This window comes from Monodelphis domestica, chromosome 1 (assembly GCF_027887165.1).
Source record: "Monodelphis domestica isolate mMonDom1 chromosome 1, mMonDom1.pri, whole genome shotgun sequence".
In the NCBI taxonomy this organism is placed as follows: domain Eukaryota; kingdom Metazoa; phylum Chordata; class Mammalia; order Didelphimorphia; family Didelphidae; genus Monodelphis; species Monodelphis domestica.
Genome location: NC_077227.1, coordinates 482,390,458 through 482,415,401, shown reverse-complemented (window position 1 = coordinate 482,415,401; position 24,944 = coordinate 482,390,458). Strand labels below are relative to the sequence as shown.

Genomic DNA, 24,944 nt, shown 5'->3' with positions numbered 1-24,944 from the left:
CATAACCTACTAACTCTTGAGGAGTACAACCCTCCTTTAAACAGCTGTAATTGCTAGAATGTTTTCCTTATTATCAAGGAGAAATCTGACTGGAACTAATACCCACTGCTTCTAATTCTGCCTTCTAGAGCCAAAAGCAAAATAAGTCTTTGAATCTTTGAATCCCAGTTTCTGAGTTGGAAGGAATTCATCAGTTGGAAGGAAGCCATCAATTATGACCCATACCTGAGAAAGCATCCTTCTTATAGCACACCTGACAAGTGGTCATCTATCCTTTGCTAGAAGACCTCCAGTAAGGGAGAATTCCACTAACTCCTAAAGTAGCCAGTGGCTATAACTGCAGAGTTTTTCATTCATTTAAAGCTAAATTTGCTTCTTTGTAACTTCTGCTCACTTCACTCAATTCTTTCTTGGACTAATCAGCCAAATCTAATCTTTCTTCCATATGATAGCTTTTCAAATGCTTTAAGACAGTTCCCTGCTCAATGTAAGAACCAACCACGATTCCAGAGGAAGGATGATGAAGCTTGCTATCCACTTCTTGACAGAGAGGTGATGGAATCAAGATGGAGAATTAATCATGCCCCATAATCCTCTTCTCTGGCCTAAACCTCTTTAGTTCCTCCACCTAATCCTCATGTTCTCTGGGTTTTGTTCCCATCACAGTCATGGTTGCCCTGTTCTGTCATGCTCCAACTTTCAAATATCCTTCCTAAAATAGGGCGTGAAAAACTAAATTCAATATATGATATGCCAAAGGCAGAGTATAGGAAGACTGTGCCTTAGGCACTCTCTCCATAAATACAGTTTAAGATTATTTTGAAGCCAGTTAAACACTACTCATATTGAATTTGCAGTCCATAAAAACCCCTAGATCTTTTTCAAATGGCTTATTATCTAGCCCCCTTGTAGAGCTGATGTTTTTAAACTCAAGTGTAGAACCTATATTCTTATAAATTTTGACCTTGACCTTTTCAAAGTCACCTGCATTTCCTTTCTGTAATAATACAGCAGAAAAGGAAGCCCAAGATGACAGGATCATTCCTGATTCATTACCTTCTCCTCCCTTCCTACTACCTAAAGACAGCTAAATACAAGACTGGCCTTGAAGTTAGTATCATCTAAGTTCAATCAATGTAATGACGGTCATGATTCCAGAAGAAGGATGATGACGTTTACTATCCACTTCTTGACAGAAAGATGATGGAATCAAGGTGCAGAATGAACCACATTAATTTCACTTGACTATGTATATTTGCTATTGACCTTTTACAGCGTAAACTTTCTTTGTTAGTGATTTACTACCAACTTGACCCACTGCTTTTCCAGACTTTTCAGATTTCCCCCTGGCTCTTCTGCTTTATTCCACTCTTCCTGCAACCATATAATTACACCAGCCAGTCTTAATGGTATTCACTGGCAATGTTTGCCTGGCTTCCCTTCCTTAAATAGCCCAGATCCTACAGGCCAGTGCATAATCACTGATGCAATGCAGGATGCTCCTCCTAGAGGTCACCATCCCCTCCCATTGGCTCTTCTTTACTTCTCCCCTTGGGCTACTCTCCTATGTGGGGCAAGAGTGTCCTACCTCTTGCCCTCTTTCTCAGACCAGGAAAGGATATGGATAAGATGGTATTTTTTCCAGTCAATTTGACTGACATATAACTATCTTTCATGGAGAGAACAGGCAAGAGGAGCTTCGTAAAACTGGAAGATATACTTAAGATATACTTTCACTCAACTAATAAAATGTCTGTCTACAAAGACTTTTTTTTTTAACCCTTACCTTCTTAGAATCAACACTGTGTATTGGTAAGGACTAGGCAATGGGGATACACAGCTAACCCCCACTGTCCAGCCTTTAACTGCTCTTTTGCCTTGGAACTAATACAGGTGTTGATTCTAAGACAGAAGGTAAGGGCTAAAAAAGAAGAAGAAGAAGGTGCTGGTGCTCTTTCATTATGAAAGCACTAATGTTATGGCAGAAATTGCAGAACAAGAAAAGCTCCTTCCAAGCAGTTAAATCCAGATAACTCAAGAAAGCTGCACGTCTGGAACCTCAAACATCCTATCAGTGAGCTCAGCGTCTGGCACTGCATAGTTAATGAAACATCAAAAATGTAGTGTGACTTCCCTTCACCCTTCCTGGTAAAAAAAACAAAACAAAACAAAACACTTTCTTTCATCTACTGTATTCTGCCTGTCATGCCCAGTGAATGCTTGATGAATGCTGACCTCATTGATATGAACAGCGACAACAACAATGAGCTAACAGACAAATGGGGGCCAGGGGTTAGCGGTTTAAAGTCTAATTGGTTAGCACCAAGGCCGGAATTTGTGAAGGGCATTGACTGAGGGAATGCCCTCAGGGAACTCAGTAATCCCTCCGAAAGAGCAATTAGTTATGGAATTAAGAAATCTCATTTCTCTACCTGCAAAGGGCACCCCAAAAACCAGGATCTGAAGAAAGACAACATCTGTAACTTGACATTTGACCCAAGCCTTCTGGCCCCCTGAAAAAACATCCAGATCTGAATCCGGACCAATTAGTCTCTCGGAGTCCTTCTCTGAACTCTGTGCTTCCTACTTGGCAGTTTACAGTCGGTTTGGGCCTGGCAACTTTGGTCTCCGCTGGTTAGGAGCCAGTCCTCAGTTCCAGTGGAGGTGAGATGTCCAGCTTGTACCACTAAGCTACCTACTGACAAGAACAAAGGGGCTGGTTGCTAAGTATGAAGAAAAGGGAAAATAAGGATCACCCCCCACCCCCTTCACCATCCCTAAGCAAAATAGCAACATAAAAGAAGGGCCATAATAAGGGGATAATGAAATGCAATTAACATATTGCAGGCAGCTAATCAGAGCTTTCAGCTGGAGCTGCTGGGTCTTATGAAGCATTTACTATAATGTGTGTGTGTGCATAGGGGGAGGAGGGCTCGCCAAGTCTTTATTAAATTCCTGTTTCACACAAGCCCTTTTGCTTCCAGGTCTCTCCTTTGTCCTGTTGTGAATTATGAGTTTAAAATTTAACCACAACAGTTGCTGCCCAGAATCAGAGAAATTCACTTTGACTTCCTAACGCTTCTAATTGCTTTGAATCAAGAAATTAAGGGGCACCCGAGGAATGCATCAAAATGAGCGAATTAGCTTCCCTTCTTTCCTCTCTGCTCTTAAATTTAACGAGGGCCACATGAGGCCGACTGTCTTCCCTTTTCTTCCACAGCCAGCTGGTTTCCCTGCATTTCAAAATAGCACCCTATCCTTGACTCACCTTCGAAAGTCCTCCCACCTCCAAGTAAAAACAGATAATGAAGATGTTCCAAGTGACCCAGATGGCTGTCCACACTGCATACTAGGAGGAAGAAGATGGAAGACAAATCAGGAATGCTAAACATAAATTGGAGAGTGACTACTGCCTGCTTTTGTGCAACTAACTTGGAGAAGATTAAAAACTGCCCTGCATAGAAGTCATTACACCTTTTAATAGTGTTGTGCCCAGACTCTGAATGTTTTCAAGGAATCCTTCATTCCCTAATCTTCGGGACACGAAGGTGTCCAGCCAGCTTTGGAGATGAGGTTTCTGTTATTGCACCCCAGTTAGCCACTGGCAAGAGGGCCAATGTAGTTATTTTAAAGTTCTTCACAATTGCCAAATGTTGTCTTTTAAGCCAAAGTGGCCTTTTTTGTGTTCCTCACACCTGACACTCCATCTCTCATATGTGTGCCTTTGCCTTAACTAACCTTATACCTGGAATACACTCCCTCCCTCCTTAGTTCTCTCATAGAATCTTTCTTCCTTCAAAATGCAGTTCAAGCATAACCTTCTATCCCAAGTCTTTCCTGACTTCCCACCCCCAACTGTTGGCGCTCTCCTTCAAACTACTTTGTAATGCTTAACTACTTTGTATTTAATCTCTTTATATTAGTTCTGTATGTGTGTATATATATATGTATATATATACTTGCTTCATTCATTTTATTTGTATCCTCAGTACTGTGCCTACTGACTAATGGTAAAAAAATATTATTGTTTTAAATTGCAAAGTTTAAATTCCTTTTAAGAAGAATTTTAGGTTAAGAAAGATGCTACCTCTCCAAATCCAGAAACTGAACTGTTTGGAGAAGACACCATGAAGATGCCTCCAGACCACATGCTACACGAGAAGATCAAGAATAAACTTTGTGTGTAGTTGATTGAACGTTTATTTGTATGTGTACTTTCATGCCAAAGGGGACTGCCCCCTGACTGGCTTTTTGTCAATGTGTCTAGCAATTTATTGGTTTTGTTCTTTTTTCCTCTTATCCTCAAATTATTGTAATCCTTAAGTTGATTATGTTTTCATGATCCTTTGGGGAAAATCTTTTCCCAAACAATCAAACAAGGAAATGTAAAAAGGGAGATTTGAACCCTGGACTTCAATTCCCAGAAGTCCTTGGGCCACTTCCCAGAATGCTTTGTAACCTCACCTGAATTCCCACCTGGGCCGAGAACAGAAATTGTCTTTAGGCTGACTCTCCGCCTACTTGAGGCTCTCTCTTCCTGCTTCCACTTCCAAGGACAGGGTCTCCCAAGATGTAGTGAGTGAAATTGAATGGGCCTCTCGGCCCTCCTAAGCACGTGCTTTCTTATTTTGTATTTTCTTTATTTTTTAATCTTTAATTAAGCCTCATCTAAAATATAATACCTTTAGTAGAGAAACTAAAATTTTAATCTTAACACTAGCACATAGTAATTGTTGTCTATTTCTGTCAATTCTTATAGATTGATTCCCAGTCATTACTTCTTAGTTTATGCCGTGGTGTGATGCTCCCTCCTCAACCCCTCAACCAACTATAAAAGGGGGTTCCCTGGTTGGTACATGAGAAGACAGATTGATGAAGAAAGATGGACTTCATAATGATTTTCACAGAGATTCTGGAGACTAAGGAGTCATACATTGGATATATCAGATCACATAAACATTTGGAGAAGGGAGAAGAAAGCATAAAGTCTGTAAAACATTAGCTAGAACACATATCATGAGCCTAAATTTGAATGAGACTATCCTATGGGACACTGAGCTGACAGGTTGTGAAGATTTTCAGCTGCAACTATATTTCAATTAGTAAATGGGAGAAAAAGACTTTTAGAGGTCATTATCAATCTCCCAAAGCACCCTAAGTCATCCTGGTCTGACTGCAGATTTCTGCATCTAAGCAATCTCCTTCATTCCTCATTAAATTAGTTTGCAAGAAGTTAGGACATTGAACTAAGTTCCTGTAAGATCCATCAAAGCCAAGGCCAATTTTGGGATTTGTGGAGCATTTGTATTTAAGTGAGGCACATAGCTAATGATTAGGTTCCTTCAGAACTATTGACTCACTGACCTTCAGTTTATTCAGTGGCTGATCAGGTTATACTAGCTAAAAACTACCTGAACTATAGCTCCTTAGTGAGTAAAAGATCTCTCTCATTCCAGTTCAGACTTAAGTGAGTAAAGGAATATAATAACCATTGCATTGAAAGTGTTCAGTTTATTTTATTTTACATTTTTAAGGAACTCTTCTGATATCAACAAATTCCTAGAACCTTGACCTGGGAGTCAGGAGATCTGGGTTGTAGTCCTTCTTCTATCATCTCACTTCATGAGATGGCCAAGTCATTTTCTTTCTCTGGACCTATATTTCCCCATCCATCAAATGAAGAGGTTGGGTTAGATCATCTTTCAGATCTTATCCAGCTCAGAACTCTGAGAGTCTATGAAAATAAAATAGTAATATCTTCCTCAACCTGTCTGTGGTAGGTGACTTCATAACCCACAAGGGAATGTAGGCTTATTACTCACCTTGTTCTCACACTAGCTTTCTGCCTTCCCCGTTTTTTGAAATCAGCATGGAATTTAAATGAATTATTTTCTTTCTCTGCTGAAGTAGGAACAGAAGACTTCTAAGTCTCAATTGTAGGCTGGCTTGAACAGAGCAGGACAGTCAAAGTAAAAAGGCTTAGAGAGAACTTTTACGGTCATCAGCAATGATACATTGATTTCTTTTTCTCCCTACTACCTTCAAATTCCAGGAGAATGAGTTTTTGCTTTTTTTAAAAATTAATATCCTATGTTAACTTAGGAGAAAAGCCCATGTAAAATTAAACAGGGATGAAGAGGACAAATTCAGAAAGGAAAATCAGCTTTTATCTTAACACAATACAACAAAGCAGAGGTGATGACTTAAAATATGCCAGGCTGTTTTAAGTCTCTGCAGAAAACAGATTCTGATTTATTCCAATGAAATGTTTTTTCTGGATACTACTCAGGGCCAAAGAGAGAAGACTAGAAAAGGCAAACATCACTTACCACCACAATGTATCGAGGTCTATACTGAATGGTTCCAAAGAGGCCCAGGATGACAATTATGATGTGAAGGAAATTGGCCAGGATGGGAGCCCATTGATATCCCAGGAAATCAAATACTTGTCTCTCTAATGCAGCAATCTGGGGATGGGAAGAAGGAAAAAGAGAAAGAAGTGAGGAAAGATAAACAAGTTAAAAGTTTGTTATGACATTTATAATGTTAAGGCTTAGAGATATTTCATCTTAACAGGATCAAGGCATTTCTGGGTTAATGGTCCAATTGTATTATTGACCGTAGGAGAGAAAACACAGGAGGAAAGACAATAAATTGGAGATGTGTCCAAGGGATGCCATGAGGGAAGGTAGAAACAGGATTAGAGAAATTGGGGGGGGGGCAGAATTACAAAGATATTTTAGGGAAAGGAATTAACCTGTAGTTTCATTGGTACAGGGAGCTCTAGGAAGAGAAAACTCATTCTACCAGAGCAGGTCTGCATCTCCTCTGCAGCTAACAGTTTTAGAGTGTTGCCTAAAGTACTAAAAGGTTAAGTGATTTGCCCAGGATCATAAAGCCAGAATGTCAAAGACTAGATTTGAACCCAGGTCTTCCTAGCTCCAAGCCTGTATCTCTATGCACTAAACCCACCATGGCTGCTTCTTAATTTCAGTAATCCCAAAAAGATAATTCATTTGGTTCTCCTTGAATTTTTCCAGTCACCTCAATGGAACTACAGTTATATCTTCCTTACTAGCTCCACCTATTCACAAAGTCTTAGGGCTAAGAAGAAGATCAGAAGTTTATAACACTCTTTTAATCATGATAAGAAAATATTCACTGAGAGCCTAGTTTCCATGATCATTCCTACACATCCACAGTAAGAGGGGCAGAGGGACAGAGACCAAAGGCTACTACAAAAAGACATGGAAGATTTGGAGAATCCAGTTGGAGATATACAATTTGTTAACTTCTAGTCACTCCCTGCATTTTCCTGACAATCTCATGTGAAATTGATGGAGATAGGCAACACAGTAATATAAACAGGACCCTCATACTATGAAACCATGTATTTCTCATCAGTTAACACTAGTTAAACATCAACTGCAAGACCTTTGTTTTCAGCATCAATCAAGCATGAATTGCAGAATCTGTATCAGTTACCCATTCTATACCATTCTATACCATACCATTCTCTACCTGTCCTGGATCTGTAATGTTTTATACTGGGCATCAGCTTTGTGCCTAATCTGTTTTCATTCCTCACATTGTTCTTTATTTACCTTAGTTCTGAACTGTTAGTTCTTGCTGTATCCAAGCCCTCTTCACTATGTTTACATTCCAGGATAGTGAGACCTCTCCCAAATTGACAAATGATGACAAGGAGGACAATGCCTAAGGACTCTGGCATTCTAGAAAGGATCCCCCAAACTGCACATACTCCTTATTCACTTTCTGGTGATACAGAGCCAAAAATGTACCTCCACTTGATTTTGGCCATGCCCATTTTACAGGGTTTTGGGGAAAGGTGAAGATTTCTCTAGAATGGGAGATGACAAGGCCCCATATGCAAACCCTGATGCTAGGCAGGAGGAGCTATGTGACTCCACACCTGGGGAGCTGCTATTCCAGGGTTGTGACTCTACACCTAGGGTTCCCATTACTGGTCAGCTATTCCATCAGCCCTAAGGGGCTACTCACTCAACAGAGCTGCTATTCCATACCTAGAGCTGCTATTCCACACCTGGATCTGCTACTCCACACCAGCTAATCCATCAACCCTAAGGCTATCATATTAGCCCCCAGGCTATTTCAGCAATTTTTGGACTATTACACCACCACAAACCTCTTCTACTTCAAATAAAACTATTTTCTTACTTCTGGATTGAATAGAGTTTGATTTTCCCATTCTTGGGACAAGACCTTGTTACAAATTTGGATGTGTTTCTCCCACAAAAAAAAAAAATTCCTCAACCCTCAATCTTTGATGATGAACTAGTTCTTCAGTTTTTCTTGGAATCCCACAGCTATCCCAGTATCAATGTGTTATGGTCTAAACTTGCTCCCCTCCCAAATCTGACCCATCCTTCTCCTGGCAAGTCACATGTTGCTGCTTCTGTGTCTGAGGTAATTCCTCCATAACTTCTACAATCTCTCATTAACATATCAAAAGCTCTCCCTCTCAACTCCACACCCTAGGAGTGGAATTAGGAGACCATGGAGTTTCCAAAGCTGATCTAGCAAAGAACATTTGCAAATCCAACCTTTCAAACACTTGATTTAGGCAGTGCTTTGAGTCAGCAGAGGAAGTCCCAGAAAGACCATGGATCAACTTCCAACTTCTCTTCTAGGTGAGCTGAGAAGTTCAAAGGGCTCCTGGCCCAATAGAAATTATTTGGGGGCCTCCAACCCTGATGATTTCCCATGGACTAAGCCAATGTAGTTTTTGCAGTAGGACATCTAGGGAGGCAAACTGCCCACTGGGTCTTAGCCTACCTCAGCAGCTCTGTACCAAATGACATTGAAGGGCTTCTCTAGTTAATTCAAAGAAACTTTTACCACCTTCCTTAGAATGAATATTAGTATCCAGAAGGTTCCTTGGCATAAGCAGGGGCAAGCGACTGTTATAGTTCTTGTTAAAATTCCTCTATGACCCTGATATTTCCCAAGTCCTACATAGTGGCTGGATTTGTCAAACCCTCCATTTTTTTTAAAAGCCCTCATCTTCTGCTTTAGAATCAATACTAAGTATCAGTACCAAGGCAGTAGAGCAATAAAACCTAGGCAATTAGGGTTAAGTGACTTTCCGAGACTCACACAACTAGAAAGTATCTGAAGCCAAATTTGAACCCAGGTCCTCCTAGCCAAAGGGAGAAGAGGCAAACATCACTTACCACCATAATGTATCCAAGTCAATACTGAATGCTTAGAAATAGGCCCAGGATGATAATTAGGCTGTGAAGGAAATTAGCCATACTGTGAGCCAGGCCCAACTCTTTATCCACTGAACCACTTAACTGTCTGACTCTCAATCTCTTTGCAAAGTCCTTAGGTTTTGTTAAAAGTTGGGAACTAAATCCTCAGATGAAAACTAAATTAGAAATCCTAAAAATCAAAGGAAAAATTAATAAAATTGAAAATCAAAGAACTATTGATTTAATAAATAAGAATAGAAGCTGATAATTTGAAAAAAAAACAAATAAAATAGACAAAGAACTGGTCAATCTAATTAAAAAAGGAAAAGAAGAAAACCAAATTGACAGTATCCAAGATGAAAAGGGAGACCTCACCTCTAATGAATACAAAATTAAGGCAATCATTAAAAACTATTTTGCCCAATTATATGGCAACAAATATGGCAATCTAGGTGACAAGGATGAATATTTACGACCATATAAATTGCCTAGACTAACAGAGGAAAAAATAGATTTCCTACAGAACCCCATATCAGAAAAAGAAATTGAATAAGCCATCAAAGAACTCCATAAGAAAAAATCCCCAGGGCCTGATGGATTCACAAGTGAATTCTATCAAACATTCAAAGAACAACTAATCCCAATATTATATAAACTATTTGACAGAATAAGCAAAGAGGGAGTTCTACCAAATTCCTTTTATGACACAAATATGGTACTGATTCCAAAGCCAGGCAGGTCAAAAACAGAGAAAGAAAACTATAGATCAATCTCCTTAATGAACATAGATGCAAAAATCTTAAATAGAATACTAGGAAAAAGACTCCAGCAAGTCATCACAAAGATTATTCATTATGATCAGGTAGGATTTATACCAGGAATGCAAGGATGGTTCAATATTAGGAAAACCATCCACATAATTGACCACATCAACAAGCGAACCAACAAAAATCACATGATTATCTCAATAGATGCAGAAAAAGCCTTTGACGAAATACAACACTCATTCCTATTGAAAGCACTAGAAAGTATAGGAATAGAAGGTCCTTTCTGAAAAATAATAAACAGTATATATCTAAAACCATCTGCAATGGGGTTAACTAGATGCATTCCCAATAAGATCAGGAGTCAAAAAAGGATGCCCATTATCACTGCTATTATCTAATATTGTACTAGAAACACTAGCAGTAGCAATTAGAGAAAAAAAGGAAATTGAAGGTATTAAAATTGGCAATGAGGAGACCAAGCTATCACTCTGCAGATGATATGATAGTCTACTTAAAGAATTCTAGAGAATCAACTAAAAAGCTAGTGGAAATAATCAGCAACTTTAGCAAAGTTGCAGGATACAAAATAAACCCACATAAGTCATCAGTATTTCTATATTTTTCCAACACAAACAACTCAGCAGCCAGAATTATAAAGAGAAGTTCCATTTAAAATCATCCTAGACAATATAAAATACTTGGGAATCTATCTGCCAAGACAAACACAAAAACTACATGAACAAAACTACAAAACACTTTCCACACAATTAAAACTATATCTAAACAATTGGAAAAACATCAATTGCTCATGGGTAGGATGAGCTAACATAATAAAAATGACAATCCTACCCAAATTTATTTACTTATTTAGTGCCATACCAATCCAACTACCAAAAACTTTTTTACTGAATTAGAAAAAATCATAACAAAGTTCATTTGGAAGAACAAAAGATCAAGGATATCCAGGGAAATAATGAAAAAAAAATGTGAAGGAAGGTGGCCAAGCAGTACCAGATCTTAAATTATACTATAAAGCAGTGGTCATCAAAACAATATGGTACTGGCTAAGAGACAGAAAGGAGGATCAGTGGAATCGACTTGGGGTAAGTGACCTCAGCAAGACCAAAATCAACTATTTGATGAAAACTGCTGGGAAAATTGGAAGACAGTATGGGAGAGATTAGGTTTGGTTCAACATCTCACACCCTACACCAAGATAAACTCAGAATGGGTGAATGACTTGAACACTGTAAAAATGGAGATTTGAACCCCGGACTTCAATTCCCAGAAGTCCTTGGCTACTTCCCAGAATGCTTTGTAACCTCACCTGAATTCCCACCTGGGCTGAGAACAGAAATTGTATTTAGGCTGACTCCGCCTTCTTCGGGTCTCTCTCTCCCTGCTTCCGCTTCCAAGCACATGTGTCTCTCAAGATGTAGTATATATGAAATTGAATGGGCCTCTCGGCCCTCCTAAGCATGTGCTTTCTTATTTTGTATTTTCTTTATTTCTTAATCTTTAATAAACCTCATAAGATATAATACTTTTATTACTAGGAACTAAATTTTAATCTTAACAGTTTGGCGAGCCATGTCAATTGTGACAAAATACCTTCAATCTTCTGATTCTTTTCTCTACTGTTACTAAGTTCAGCTTTTAATAGCTACTATTTTTTTTTAAGCCACGTTTCTCTGGCCAAGGTTTTTTACCCTCTCAAAAGCTGTTCCTGATTCAGCTCATTCCAGCCATCAGATACCTCATCTGGTCCTGGCCCTGCCCTCCCCAGCTCTGGATCCTGCTCCTGGATATTGCCACCCCGCCCTCCTGGCTGCTGCCTGCCTGTTTCTGCGACCCCAACCCGGCGGCTTTTGCTCCTGGTCTCTCTCTAGCTCTCCTGGTCCAGCCCCAGCATGGCCTCCGACCCTGATGGCTCATTGTCCCAGCCCCAGCCCCAGGACCCAGGCTGCTGGTAGCAGACCCAATTTCTTCAGGAAAAAAAATCCAGCTGGTAAAAAATGGGGATGAATTTTCCCTTAGGCTACGATTAGCCTCCATGAGGACTGGGGGCAGGGGATCACAGGGAGGAAGAACGAAAAGATGAAGAGGCTTTTCCAAACAGGAACTTACAAGCATGGGGTATTTAAAAGGATATCTTTTGACTATATTGATTCTTTCATTTATATCATCTGAGTGCCAGGGGAAAAAATCATCTCCCTGCAACTCTTTAGCCACATTTGAGATTACTCACTATGGGAAGGCAGTTCAGTGGCTCAGTGAACTGAGACCCAAGCCTAGAGATGGGAGGTCTTTGATTGAAATCTGGCCTTAGACACTTCTTGGAGGTGTGGCCCTGGACAGGTCATTTAACCCCCATTGCCTACCCATTACCAATCTCCTGCCTTCTGAGAATAGGCTTCTAAATGGATAAAAAAAAAAAAACCACCAAGGAACTTTAAAGAGATGGAGGTTATATTTTAAGGTATTTCAGACTTCAATGTTTTATAAAAATCTCTGTATTCTATTGCATTTGCTGATTGTTTTGTTTAAGGTTTAACTTTATGATTTTAAGTTCATATATTACTCAATTCAATACTATTCTGTTACACTAAATCAGTTTAATGTACTGGGTTTTAACTACTCTTAAATTCTGTTGTTTTTCCCCTACAACTATACTGAACAAACATTATTGAGTAAGCCCATATAAAAACAGCTTTTCTACTTATGACTTTGTAAATTGTCACATAGAGGACAGATGAACTCCATCAAAAAATTGCTATAACAACCTTTGGAAAATTTAATGAGCTAAATATCTCATATTGATTTTAAGGGTTCTTCAGACATGATTTTTAGAACTCCCACCTCCCACATTTTTAAAAATGTGAATGGAAGCTGAGCAGTTAATCCCAGGGCATGTACCCCTAGAAGCTTCCCCCCCAAAAAAAAGTGAGCATCTCTAATTTATACTCTTCAGCTCATTTTACTTCCACCAGAATGATATCTAGATTTCTTGATGATGTTCTAGACCCAAAATAAGTTTTACTTTGTTTAAAAATGTTTACCAAGGTTGAAAGATTTGCTATGTTTATAAAAATTGTGACAAATATCCATCAGTTCATAGGTTCCTAAAAATGCCATACAGCAACTAATGTAAAATATGATAGTGGGTTTCTTTATTACTGTAATTAATTGAGCTATTGAAAAATTTGGGGATATTGATAACTACATATTTGTACTACTGTTCAATTCATTTTCTTGTACTCACAGTGGATCATGGCCAGATATGAAGAGGAAATGGATCTCATTTTTGGTGAGAAAGCCTTGTATTCTATATTTTCGTAGCTGACACAGTGTGTCAATGATATAAGCTATATTTTTGAATTTTTAAAACTCTTTTATTATATTTTCTTGCATGTGCAATGTACTATTTCAGTTTTTTTCTCCCTTTTATATTTGGAGCACATGTCACCAGTATTAAGAATTTTCTTTAACTTTTTGATTTTGCAGTAATATAAGTTTAAAATACATTTGATGTAATGCTAATGCATACTCCAAGGCATACCCCAATGCTTGAGACTATAAAAATATGCCACTATTTGTTTAAAAAAAAAATTATGGGACTTTGCTTAATGATTCTGTCTGATTCCAGGACAAGATATACACAAAAGAGCCATTGCATAGGGCCAAAGATAAACCAATCCAGGATGGATTGATGCACTTCTAAGCCAATACAAAAGACTTGAACCTAGTATGAAGACTCAAGGTTGCTATGCTTAACATACGTTAAGACATACGCCTTCCTTGTATCTGCACTCACTCTGAAAATACTTACAGATGAGTATCCCAAACTTGGTTCCTACTTGGCTTCCATAATCTAGTCCCTTTTCTGTCTTTCATAGTGTGGCAAACTTTCTGTAGTCCTGGCTACTGACTGGGTAAATGCATCATTGCTTAGATCATTTTAATTGGGCCCTGATTCAAGGACCTGTTATAGATTTACTTTTCCTTTACTTGGAATTTTTACACATAAGACTTTGATAGTCTATACTTTCATCCAGAAATTTTCTTTTTTATTTGGATTTTTCTGATGTCTTTTTAATCTCTTGCCAATTGATTCATATAACTCATAACTCAGCCATACATCCCTAAGTGATTCCTGTACTTTTCAATCACTATCTTCATGGGGAAATATAAAAATATTATCATTTTAAATTGCAAAGTTTAAATTCCTTTTGAGAAGAATTTTAGGTTAAGAAAGATGCTACCTCTCCAAATCCAGAAACCGAACTGTTTGGAGAAGACACCATGAAGATGCCTCCAGACCACAAGCTGCACCAGAAGATCAAGAATGAACTTTGGGTGTGGTTGAGTGAACATTTATTTGTATGTATACTTTCATGCCAAAGGGGACAGCCCCCTAACTGGCTTTTGTCAATGCGTCTAGAAATTATTGGTTTCGTTCATTTTTCCTCTTATCCTCAAATTGTTGTAATGTTTAAGTTGATTATATTTTCATGATCCTTTTTGGGGAAAATTCTTTTCCCAATAATGATCAAATGGGAGTATATAAAAAGGGAGATTTGAACCCTGGACTTCAATTCCCAGAAGTCCTTGGGCCACTTCCCAGAATGCTTTGTAACCTCACCTGAATTCCCACCTGGGCTGAGAACAGAAATTGTATTTAGGCTGACTCTCCACCTACTTCGGGTCTCTCTCTCCCTGTTTCCTCTTCCAAGCACATGTGTCTCTCAAGATGTAGTATATATGAAATGGAATGGGCCTTTCGGCCCTCCTAGGCATGTGCTTTCTTATTTTGTATTTTCTTTATTTCTTAATCTTTAATAAATCTCATAAGATATATTACTTTTATTCCTAGAAACTAAATTTTAATCTTAACAGCATAAAGAAGGAAACTATAAGTAAACTAGGTGAACACAGAATAGTATACATGACAGATCTTTGGGAAAGGAAAGACTTTAAAACCAAGCAAGAGCTAGAAAAAATCACAAAATGTAAAGTAAATAATATTGATTATATCAAATTAAAAAGTTTTTGTACAAATAAAACCAATGCAACCAAAATTAGAAGGGAAATAACAAATTGGGAAACAATTTTCATAACAAAAACCTCTGACAAAGGTCTAATTATTCAAATTTATAAAGAAGTAAATCTATTGTACAAAATATCAAGACATTCTCCAATTGATAAATGGGCAAGGGACATGAATAGGCAATTTTCAAATAATGAAATCAAAACTATTAATAAGCACATGAAAAAGTGTTCTAAATCTCTTATAATCAGAGAGATGCAAATCAAAACAACTCTGAGGTATCACCTCACACCTAGCAAACTGGCTAACATGACAGAAAAGAAAAGTAATGAAAGCTGGAGGAGATGTGGCAAAGTTGGCACATTAATGCATTGCTGGTGGAGTTGTGAATGGATCCAACCATTCTGGAGGGCAATTTGGAACTATGCCCAAAGGGCACTAAAAGACTGTCTGCCCTTTGACCCAGCCATAGCACTGCTGGGTTTATATCCCAAAGAGATAATAAAGAAAAATACATGTACAAGAATATTCATAGCTGCCTTCTTTGTGGTGGCAAAAAATTGGAAAATGAGGAGATGCCCTTCAATTGGGGAATGGCTGAACAAATTGTGGTATATGTTGGTGATGGAAGACTATTGTCTAAAAAAAAATAATAAACTGGAGGAATTCCATGTGAACTGGTATGACCTCCGGGAATTGATGCAGACTGAGAGGTGTGATAATTAAAATGTTTGGGAGCAAGGGAAATATATATATGTATCAATTATGACCGCTGAAATATGTTTTCTACTGTGTCTTGGTTTTATATAAATATAAGATGGTCGCCAGGGAATATATTTCCAATTTATGAATATGCCCAAGCCAACTGGGTTTTATAGAGAAATTTAATTTATAATACACTGATTAATCAATAGAAAAAGAGAGAAAGTAAGAAAGGAATAAGAATGAATAAATCAGTCAGTTGGTTTTATCACTCACCCAAGATCTCTCTAGGTAAGGCTTCTCATGCCAACCTCAGGCTCCACCTTCAAGAGAGCCTCCTTTCAAGAAATGTTTCTAGAGAATTCTCCTTCTTCAGAGCCAGCCTTCTCTCCTGGTCCTCCCACAGAGCAACCTCCTCAGTCCTCCTTCAGAGCCACCTCGCTCAGAGCAAAACCTCTCTCAGAGCAAAACCTCCTCCGAGCAAAACCTCTCAGAGCAAAAAACTCTCCTCCCTCTGTCCTCAGACCCTGCTATCTTTAAGGAAACCATCTAAGTTCCCTCCCCTCAGTTCTCACGTCTACCAATCACTGTCCATGTCTCCCCTGTGCCAATGGTGGCTCTAGTTTCACCCAGGACTACCCAGAGGTCTGTGGCTTTGCACATGTCTGTTGAAGGTCATATTCTCAAATAATTAAATCTTGATCTTTACTGCAGCCCTTCCTAAATCCTGTTACTCTAAGTAGGGTGGAGATTGTATTTTCCAAGACCTGGTTCTGTCATTCCAAGTATCTCTATTGTATCAATTCTAAAATCAATCATGACTCAAAGAACTTCCTGTTCTATGCTTAAGCATAGGTCAAAGCCCTTTCCATTGTTTAGCAAAAGGTTTCTGTCCTAAAGTAGTCTTAGGTAGGGAGAAGGATCCTCCCATGCCAAGGGGTTTCACATTCCAATAGAGTTCTTACTATCAGTAGGAAATTTTTTCCAGTATGAGATTTCCCAATGGGGAAATTTCCAACATTCATAAGTCTAAGAAATTTTAAGGTTTACAGAGGAGCAGAACCAGGAGAACATTGTGCACAGAGACTGATACACTGTGGTACAATCGAATGTAATGGACTTCTCTATTAGTGGCAATGCTGTGACCATGAACAACCTGGAGGGATCTATGAGAAAGAACACTATTCACATTCAGAGGAAAAACTGTGGGAGTAGAAACACCAAAGAAAAGCAACTGCTTGATTACATGGGTTGAGAGGGATATGATTGGGGATATAGACTCTAAATGATCACCCTAGTGCAAACATCAACAACATGGAAATAGATTCTGATCAAGGACACATGTAAAACCCAGTTGAATTGAGCATAGGCCATGGGAAGGGGTGGGGGGAGGGGAGGTAGGGAAAGAATGATTCTTGTAACCAAGGAATAATGTTCTAAATTGACCAAATAAAATCTTAAAAAATAAATAAATGAATGAATAAATGCAGAGTAACAAAAAGTACAGCAAGCTCCCTTCCCAAAAATCTCTTTCAAATAGATCTAAAAAACACATTAGATAGAATTCTATTGGGAACATTTAATTCAAAAATCACAGTGAGTCATTTCTCCAACCCAGGTCAGCGCAGGGAGATTGAAAGGCCTTATGGACACTAGGACTCTAGCCAGGTCTCCTGACTCAGATTTTGATAGTCTTTCCACTATCCATCATTGACATTCAAATGACTTAGGGTATTCCATGTGCTTATGATGATAGATGCTAATTTCTTCCAAACTGGGAAATATTGTAGACAAATGTACCCTATACAAAGACCTCACAAGCTTTATGAGTGGGCAGTTAAGTAGCAAATGAACACAAATGTAGTATGCAGTGATCAATTTAGGGAAAAATCATAGAAAACAAGTTCCTTGTAGAATATAAGATCACAGAGGGCAAGGATTTTCATTTTTCCATTTGTATATAACAGTTAATAACAGATGCTTTTGGAATTAAAGAATTCAGACTGATTTATGAAGTTATGGGCTTTAAACAAATCTGTAGACCAGGAAAATCATTTTAGAGTCATTGACCATGGTTCCCTGAATATACCTGTCCACAAAGTTGCACAATTAACAACTTTAATAAAAGAAAGGGAGGGAGGAAGGGAGGAAGGAAAGAAGGAAGAAAGGAAGGAAGGAAGAAAAAGGAAGGAAGGAAGGAAGGAAGGAAGGAAGGAAGGAAGGAAGGAAGGAAGGAAGGAAGGAAGGAAGGAAGGAAGGAAGGAAGGAAGGAAGGAAGGAAGGAAGAAAGGAAGGAAGGAAGGGAGGAAGGGAGGGAGGAAGGAAGGAAGGAAGGAAGGAAGGAAGGAAGGAAGGAAGGAAGGAAGGGAGGGAGGGAGGAAGGGAGGGAGGGAGGGATGATAGGAAAGGAAAGAAGAGTATTTATTCAGCACTGCTAAATTCAAGGAATACAAATACAAAAGGGAGATTATCCTTGTGTTCAAGGAGCTTTCAAAGGGAGGTAATTCATATAGAGGATGATGGCCAAGTAAAGGTGTTTTGTTTTGAGAAGTAACAGGAATGACTAATAAAATCACAGAAGAATTAACTGCTATGCACTTCTTAAGAGTAGCAATAGTATTGATTTGATTAAGGTCTCCAGAGTAAGGGTGGAAAAGTGGAAAGTGGAAGAGGCTGAGTATATTTCTTGTAAGAGCTGGAACAGCTAGATAAAAGGGGCTGTGTGGTTGCACTAGTTTATTAACTTCAAATTGGACTACTTGACCAGGAATTCAAAAAAGGAGGGGATTAAATCCCCTGGAGTTTCAGTGGCTCTGGGCTCAGGAAGTTCAGTGGCAAAGTAGATGGCCAGAAATTGTCCAGAATGGATCAGATGTAGGGTAAAATATTGAATGCTGAAAGAATACTGAAAACAAACAAACAAACAAAAACAGATAGGATGATGTTTTCCATTTTTCTAACACTCTTCCAATTATCTTAAGACAGACATTATGATGAGTGCATAATCATAATCTACAAATTTCCCCTATGGCACCATAATCAGAGATTGAATGCTAGACCACTCCATTAATTTTTTTTAATTCCTCAAACATTTATTGAGCACACATTATGTGCAAGGCTAACTACAAATCATTGATCTGACCCTGTCTGCAACTTCATATTCATATATTCTTCTCCATAGTGACCCCATAGAGTATCAGTATCATGAGAGACCTGCTGGAAGGGTCAGTGGAAAGCCTAGAGCTTAAGTGACAATGACAAACTTAGAGGTGGAATTTAAATGATCAGCATTTGAGATGGCATTCTGCAGTGACACCACTGGCATGTAAAACCAGAAGAGGCAGCCAAAGAATTGATATTTCAATTTCCAGGAAGGAAACCAAACAGCATGTTGCTAAAAGGAAGCGATTTAAAGCCTCTCATGCTGGATAGGGTTTTGTCCTTGGAAGACAGCTGTGTATGTAGGGAATGAGGGGTGGGGAAGAAGAAAGGGAGAGGGAAAGAAGGAGGAGGGAGAAGGAGGTTGGAAGGAAGGCTGATGGAGAACCCACTGTGTTTCCAAGGTAAATTAGTATCTTCTTTGAAGCAACCTTGGAGTGCCACATGCTGTCATATTTTGAACTGTTTTCACTAACTGAAAAATGTTATAAAATGCATCCCATTCATTGCCACTCAGATAACAAGCCTGGCCTTTGAAATAAGAATTTATTCATTTCACAGTCAAATTCCAAATCCCCCATGGGCACGAAAGATTTTGTCTCTCTCATCAACCTCAGTGATGTGCTACATGCTTAATCCTTTACCTAAGGGATTTATGCACAGACTGTCAGTGACCTTTGACAATCCTCATTTTGGACTGGTGCTGGACAATAGGTTTCATTTCATTTGAGTTGGGCCATTATATAGTCATATCTTCCATGAATCCTCTCATTTAATCAAGAATCTAGTCATCTGGGTGAATGTAAAATTCAACCTGACTACGTGCAATACTGAGACTGGTGAATTTCTTAAGCTTCAAAGTTCTGGGAAAATGCAGTTATATTCTACACCACATCTAGAACCAATATGGTGAACTCCCAGGGGGAGAGAGGCCACCAGGATGCCTAAGAAGGGGGAAAACCAGCCCAGCTCAGAAAAACAGAGCAAGTTAAAGTTTCTGTACTGATCATATTGTGACTGGGTCCATATACATCCAGTCTAGACCACATAGTGATACCAGGAATCTCCAATTCCCCTCTGTGAATCTTAAAAACTGCTCAGACTCTACCTTAGAAGATTTGGTTAAGCTATTCCCTTATTGTAACAAATGGAGGTACTTGATCAGGAATGTATTGGGAATTTTAATATTATACCACCCATACTTAGACAGTGCCTTAGGGGAAGATAAAGTTGTAAACTCCTGATGGAACAATGGAAAAAGTCCCTAACTCATACTTATAGGAAAGCTAGAACCTTAAGCTAGGTCTATTTTTATATCTAATACAAAAGGGTGCTAAGTACCTATAAAGGTTAAATTAATCACTAAAAGGTCAAGCAACTTACAAAAGGCAAGCTTAACAAAAGAGGTGTGAAGTTTTAGTCTACCCAGAGAAGGTGATAACAAAAGAAGATGTGAACTAAGAATGGGCAGTCCTGGGGAAACGTCTACTGTGATTGGTAGATGTGAAAATTTAGGGGAGGTTACATGAGAGAAATTTCTCTTTAAAAGGAACTGGTCTATCTCTGAATGTGGTTGGGAGTTTGGAGTTAATTTGGAGGAGCTGGCTCTCTGAACTGAGTTGGAGTTCGGACTAGGTGGGAATTCATAGTTGGAGATGGAGTTCAGAGGTTTGGAGCTTGCTTTAGGACAATCTTGTGGTGAGTGATTAAAGACTGACTAGTCTCTCTTAAGGCTCAGCCCTAGACCATTTGGCCTAGGCCCTTCATACTATTTACTCTCTACTCTCTCTCTCCCTTTCCTTAATTCCTTCATTGGTATTAATTAAAATCTCCATAAAACCCAGCTGACTTGGATATTTTCATATTTGGGAATTTTTCCCATGGCGACCACTTGTTTTTTATTTAAATCAAGACACTAAAATTATCTTTACAGTTTTGGCAATTCACAGTCTACAAAACCCACATTTTTCGAGGTCATACCTCTTGTGCCTAAAAAAAATTCTACCTGATTATTAAATTCTTTTGTGTTTATGTTTACTTTTAGAATTTATTTTATTTTAATTTTCCAATTACAAGTACTTGTAAATTAATAGGTACCTCTCACTAGCCCCACTAAATAAAACAATTTTTAAATTGCCTCAATACATATCTATACAATCTAGCAAAACAAATCCCCATATTAACCATATCCAAAAATGTATGTCTCTTTCTGCATTTTAAATTCATCACTTCTCTGCCAGGATATATCATATTGTATTATATTATATTCATTCTTTTGGACTTGTAGTTTTTCATTGATTATTTAGATTTGAGTTTTAAAATCTCTCAGAGTTGTTTTTCTCTATAATGTTATCAACTTCTATAAAAGCATTCTCAGGGTAGCTAGGTGGCCCAGTGGATTGAGAGTCAGGCCCAGAGCCGAGAGGTCCTGGGTTCAAATGTGACCTCAGACATTTCCCAGCTGTGTGACCAACACATTCTCCTATTTCTGCTTGCTTCACTCTCCACTTCTTCCCAGTTTCCCCTGAAAAGATTCATTTCATAATTTCTTATGGTACAACATCTCGTTAGATGCACATATAATAACTTGCTTAGTCATTCCCCAATAGAACACCCTTTTAGTTTCTAATGTTTGGTTACCATGAAAAGAACTGTTATAAATATTTTTGTACATTTGGATCTTTTTTCTTCTTCTTTGGTTTATTTTGAGATATAGGTCTAGTAATGGTAAGAGTGGGTGAAAGGACTTGAATAGTTTGGTAACTTTCCAGAGTGCCTAAACAAATTCATAGCTCCTCCAAGAGTACTCCAACATTTCCTACAGCCTCTCCAACAAATGTCATTTTCCTATTTTGTCATCTTTGCTAGTAATCTAGGTAATGAGGTAGAATCACAAATTATTTTAATTTTTATTTCTCTATTGATAAGTGATTTATAGCATTAAAAAAACTCTTACCTGCTGTTTTAGAATCACACTAAATATCTGTTCTAAGGCCTAAGAGTGGTAAGGGCTAGACAGTTACAGTTAAGCTTGCCAAGGAACAAACTGTTAGAAAATGTCTGAGGCCAAATTTGAGCCCAGGTCTTACTGACTTCAGGCCTGGTTCTCTCTTCATTGAGCCACCTAACTGCCCCTATTTATAACACTTTTCATATAATTGTCAATAGTTCAAATTTCTCCCTTTGAAAATTACCTTTTTATATCTTTTAAACATTAATTCTAACGAGGAATGGCTCTTCTGGCTACTGAATTTTTATTGGCTCCTGGCCATCGGCAAACACTAAATACCCATTCTGTGCCTGTCACTGTGTTGGGTTCTGTGAATACAAATTTAATGCATGTAAAGTGGCTCAACTTCAAAATTCTAGAGAAATATAAGCCATTATCTTTTTTTTCTTTAACAATGGCCTTCATAGGCCCAAATCAGTTTTTACTTTTCATGATTCCCCTCCTGCTTTGTTACCTAATTTGTTACTCAACTAAAAGTCCCAGAGAGAAAACGCTTTCACTAGCCTGAATCCTCCTTTATCTACTTAGTCAATATTGATTCTCATGTTGTTATCCCAATGAAGTAGAAATCAAGGTGGCAGTTCTGTTGATGACCCACAACCATTCAAGCCCTTCCATTAAAAAAAAAAAGGACCTCTAAAGCTCTTAAATAGCAAAAACAAAACAAAATGAAACAAAAAAAATTGAAGAACAAAATAACAAAAATGTTAACATTCATTTATCATGCAGTTTAAAATAAAGCTTCCCAGTGATAATAAGGAAAGTAATCAGCATCCAGAAGTGAATTGTCCCAGATTTTAAACAGATACAAATTCATTTCTAGAGTAGGATGACATTTACCCTAGGTGCTGGCTTATCCTTATCACACCCACTTACCTTCTCCTGGACATATGAAGCTAGAAATTTACACGCCTGACTTATTGTGCCACCAAATGAAAAGCCTATTCATATGTATTTAGTCTTTGTCAATATATAATCATAGAATCTGAGTGTTAGAAGGAAACTTAAGGATTATCTAGCTCAACCTGTCAAGCCTAAGAGGAGCCATAACTTTCCCAACTCCAGATGTTCATGTGCTTGGTATTCCATTCTTAGGTCAAAGGACAGAAAATGTATGTTCATTATCTGATGAAAAGAAAAAAAAGCCTACTCTGTGTGCATGCAATATACTCCTTTGGGTACAGGGGCCTCCCAAATATTTGATGATGATTTATGATGATGGTATCTGGCCTTTGGTAGAACTCTGCCCATCTAACATGACAACACTTCAGGTTCCAGGGAATCCACTGAATGTGTCTCCCAAGGGTACAAAAGGATCTTTTTACCTCTGCCTATGAGCAATTTATTTTCTGACCTCAAACAAGACAGATAATAATAATAACTATTATTAATGATAATTATAATAGTAGTTAATACATCTATAATGTCTTATGGTTTATAGAGTACATAATTATAGTGATAACAGCTAATACTTAGAGTTTTAAGTTTACAGAATACTTTACAAATATTATTTCCTTTTATTCTCATAGCCACTATGGGAGGTAGGTACTATGATTATTCCCATTTTACAGATGAAGGAACTGAGGCAAAAAGAATTTAAGTGACTTGCCCAGGGTTACATAGCTAGTAAATACCTGAGTCTACTTTTGAACTCAGGTCTTTTTTTTTTTTAAACCTTTACTTTCTGCAATATGGAATTATGCACAAAGGGCTTTAAAAGAATGTATAACCTTTGATCCAGCCATAGCACTACTGGGTTTATACCCCAAAGAGATAATAAGGAAAAAGACATACAAGAATATTCATATCTGCGCTCTTTGTGGTGGCCAAAAATTGGAAAATGAGGGGATGCCCTTCAATTGGGGAATGGCTGAACAAATTGTGGTATACGTTGGTGATGGAATACTATTGTGCTCAAAGGAATAATAAAGTGGAGGAAATTCAAGGGGACTGGAACAACCTCCAAGAAGTGATGCAGAGTGAGAGGAGCAGAACCAGGAGAACATTGTACACAATGTTCTAGACTAAGAATACAGTAAGGATAGAATATTAAGTGAATGTTTAGGTAAACTATAGGACTGGTAGGATATTCCTTGACTTAGCCTCAAATGCTTCTGTAATAAGTGATTTGCAACCTACATATCACAGATTTTGTGCTGGTAAGGACTTTGGAATCCATCTGGTCCAAACACTTCTTTTTGTATAGCTAGGAAGCGGGGCTCAAGGAGGTTAAGCAATTTGCTCAATATCACACAGGCAGAAAACATCTGAGATAAGATTTGAACTCAGTTCTCCTGGCTCCAGGAACCAGGTTCTACTCTTCCATGCTGCATACCAGTGTTTCAATATCCAAAGCTGAATTTTTATTTTTAGGTGTCAATTCCTTTTCTCCCAAAAAAAACTTTCTCTCAAACAAATTTAATTTGAATTCACTTCATTTTAAGAATTTATTGATGTTTTCCAGTTACCAACAATCAAATTTACTTCAGTTTAAAAATACATTTAGAAGAGGTCACCTAAGCAAAACCACTATCACAAGAAATCTCTTCTAGATAGATTCAGAATCTATGCTTCCTATTTAGAGTTTATGAGATTATAAGCCTCTTAAACTTGGACATTCCTTATTTTTCTTTGTATCCCTAACACTCGACACCATTCTCTACAAAATAAGCATTTAATATTTGTTGTGTGAGGACACGGTGTACAGAGAACTAGACCTGGAATTGGGAGGACCTGGATTCAAATTTGATTTCAGATATTTCCTAGCTGTGTGACCCTGGGAAAGTCATTTAACCTTGTTTGCCTATCTTTTATTCTTCTGTCTAATTAGAGTTCTTGCTAAAATAGAAGGTGTCAACAGCTTAGAGGGATTTGGTGATCCCCAGTTTATTTAGTTTGGAGGTAGAAACCCCAGGTTCTGACCTGGTCACTGGAGAGTTTTCTCCCTGAGGGAAGATCCTACTTCACTGGTCTCTGGCTAACAATAGACATCCTGGCACTTTGGGTGGGAATAGCTAATCCCA

At 38.2% G+C, this 24,944-nt stretch overlaps 1 protein-coding gene across 8 annotated transcripts in view; it reads right to left on the bottom strand.

Moving 5' to 3' along the window:
* NKAIN4 (sodium/potassium transporting ATPase interacting 4) overlaps positions 1–24,944 on the bottom strand; it is a 172,008-nt gene that overhangs the window by 50,024 nt on the left and 97,040 nt on the right. For 6 of the 8 annotated variants that reach the window (XM_056812844.1, XM_007475571.3, XM_056812847.1 and 3 more), the window contains 2 exons: positions 6,330–6,467; positions 3,269–3,349 (listed from right to left, as the gene is read on the bottom strand). In XM_056812844.1, the coding sequence (XP_056668822.1) occupies positions 3,269–3,349; positions 6,330–6,467 (219 nt within the window). The remainder of the gene's footprint in view (positions 1–3,268; positions 3,350–6,329; positions 6,468–24,944) is intronic. The other 2 variants (XM_056812843.1, XM_056812845.1) reach the window with 1 other exon arrangement.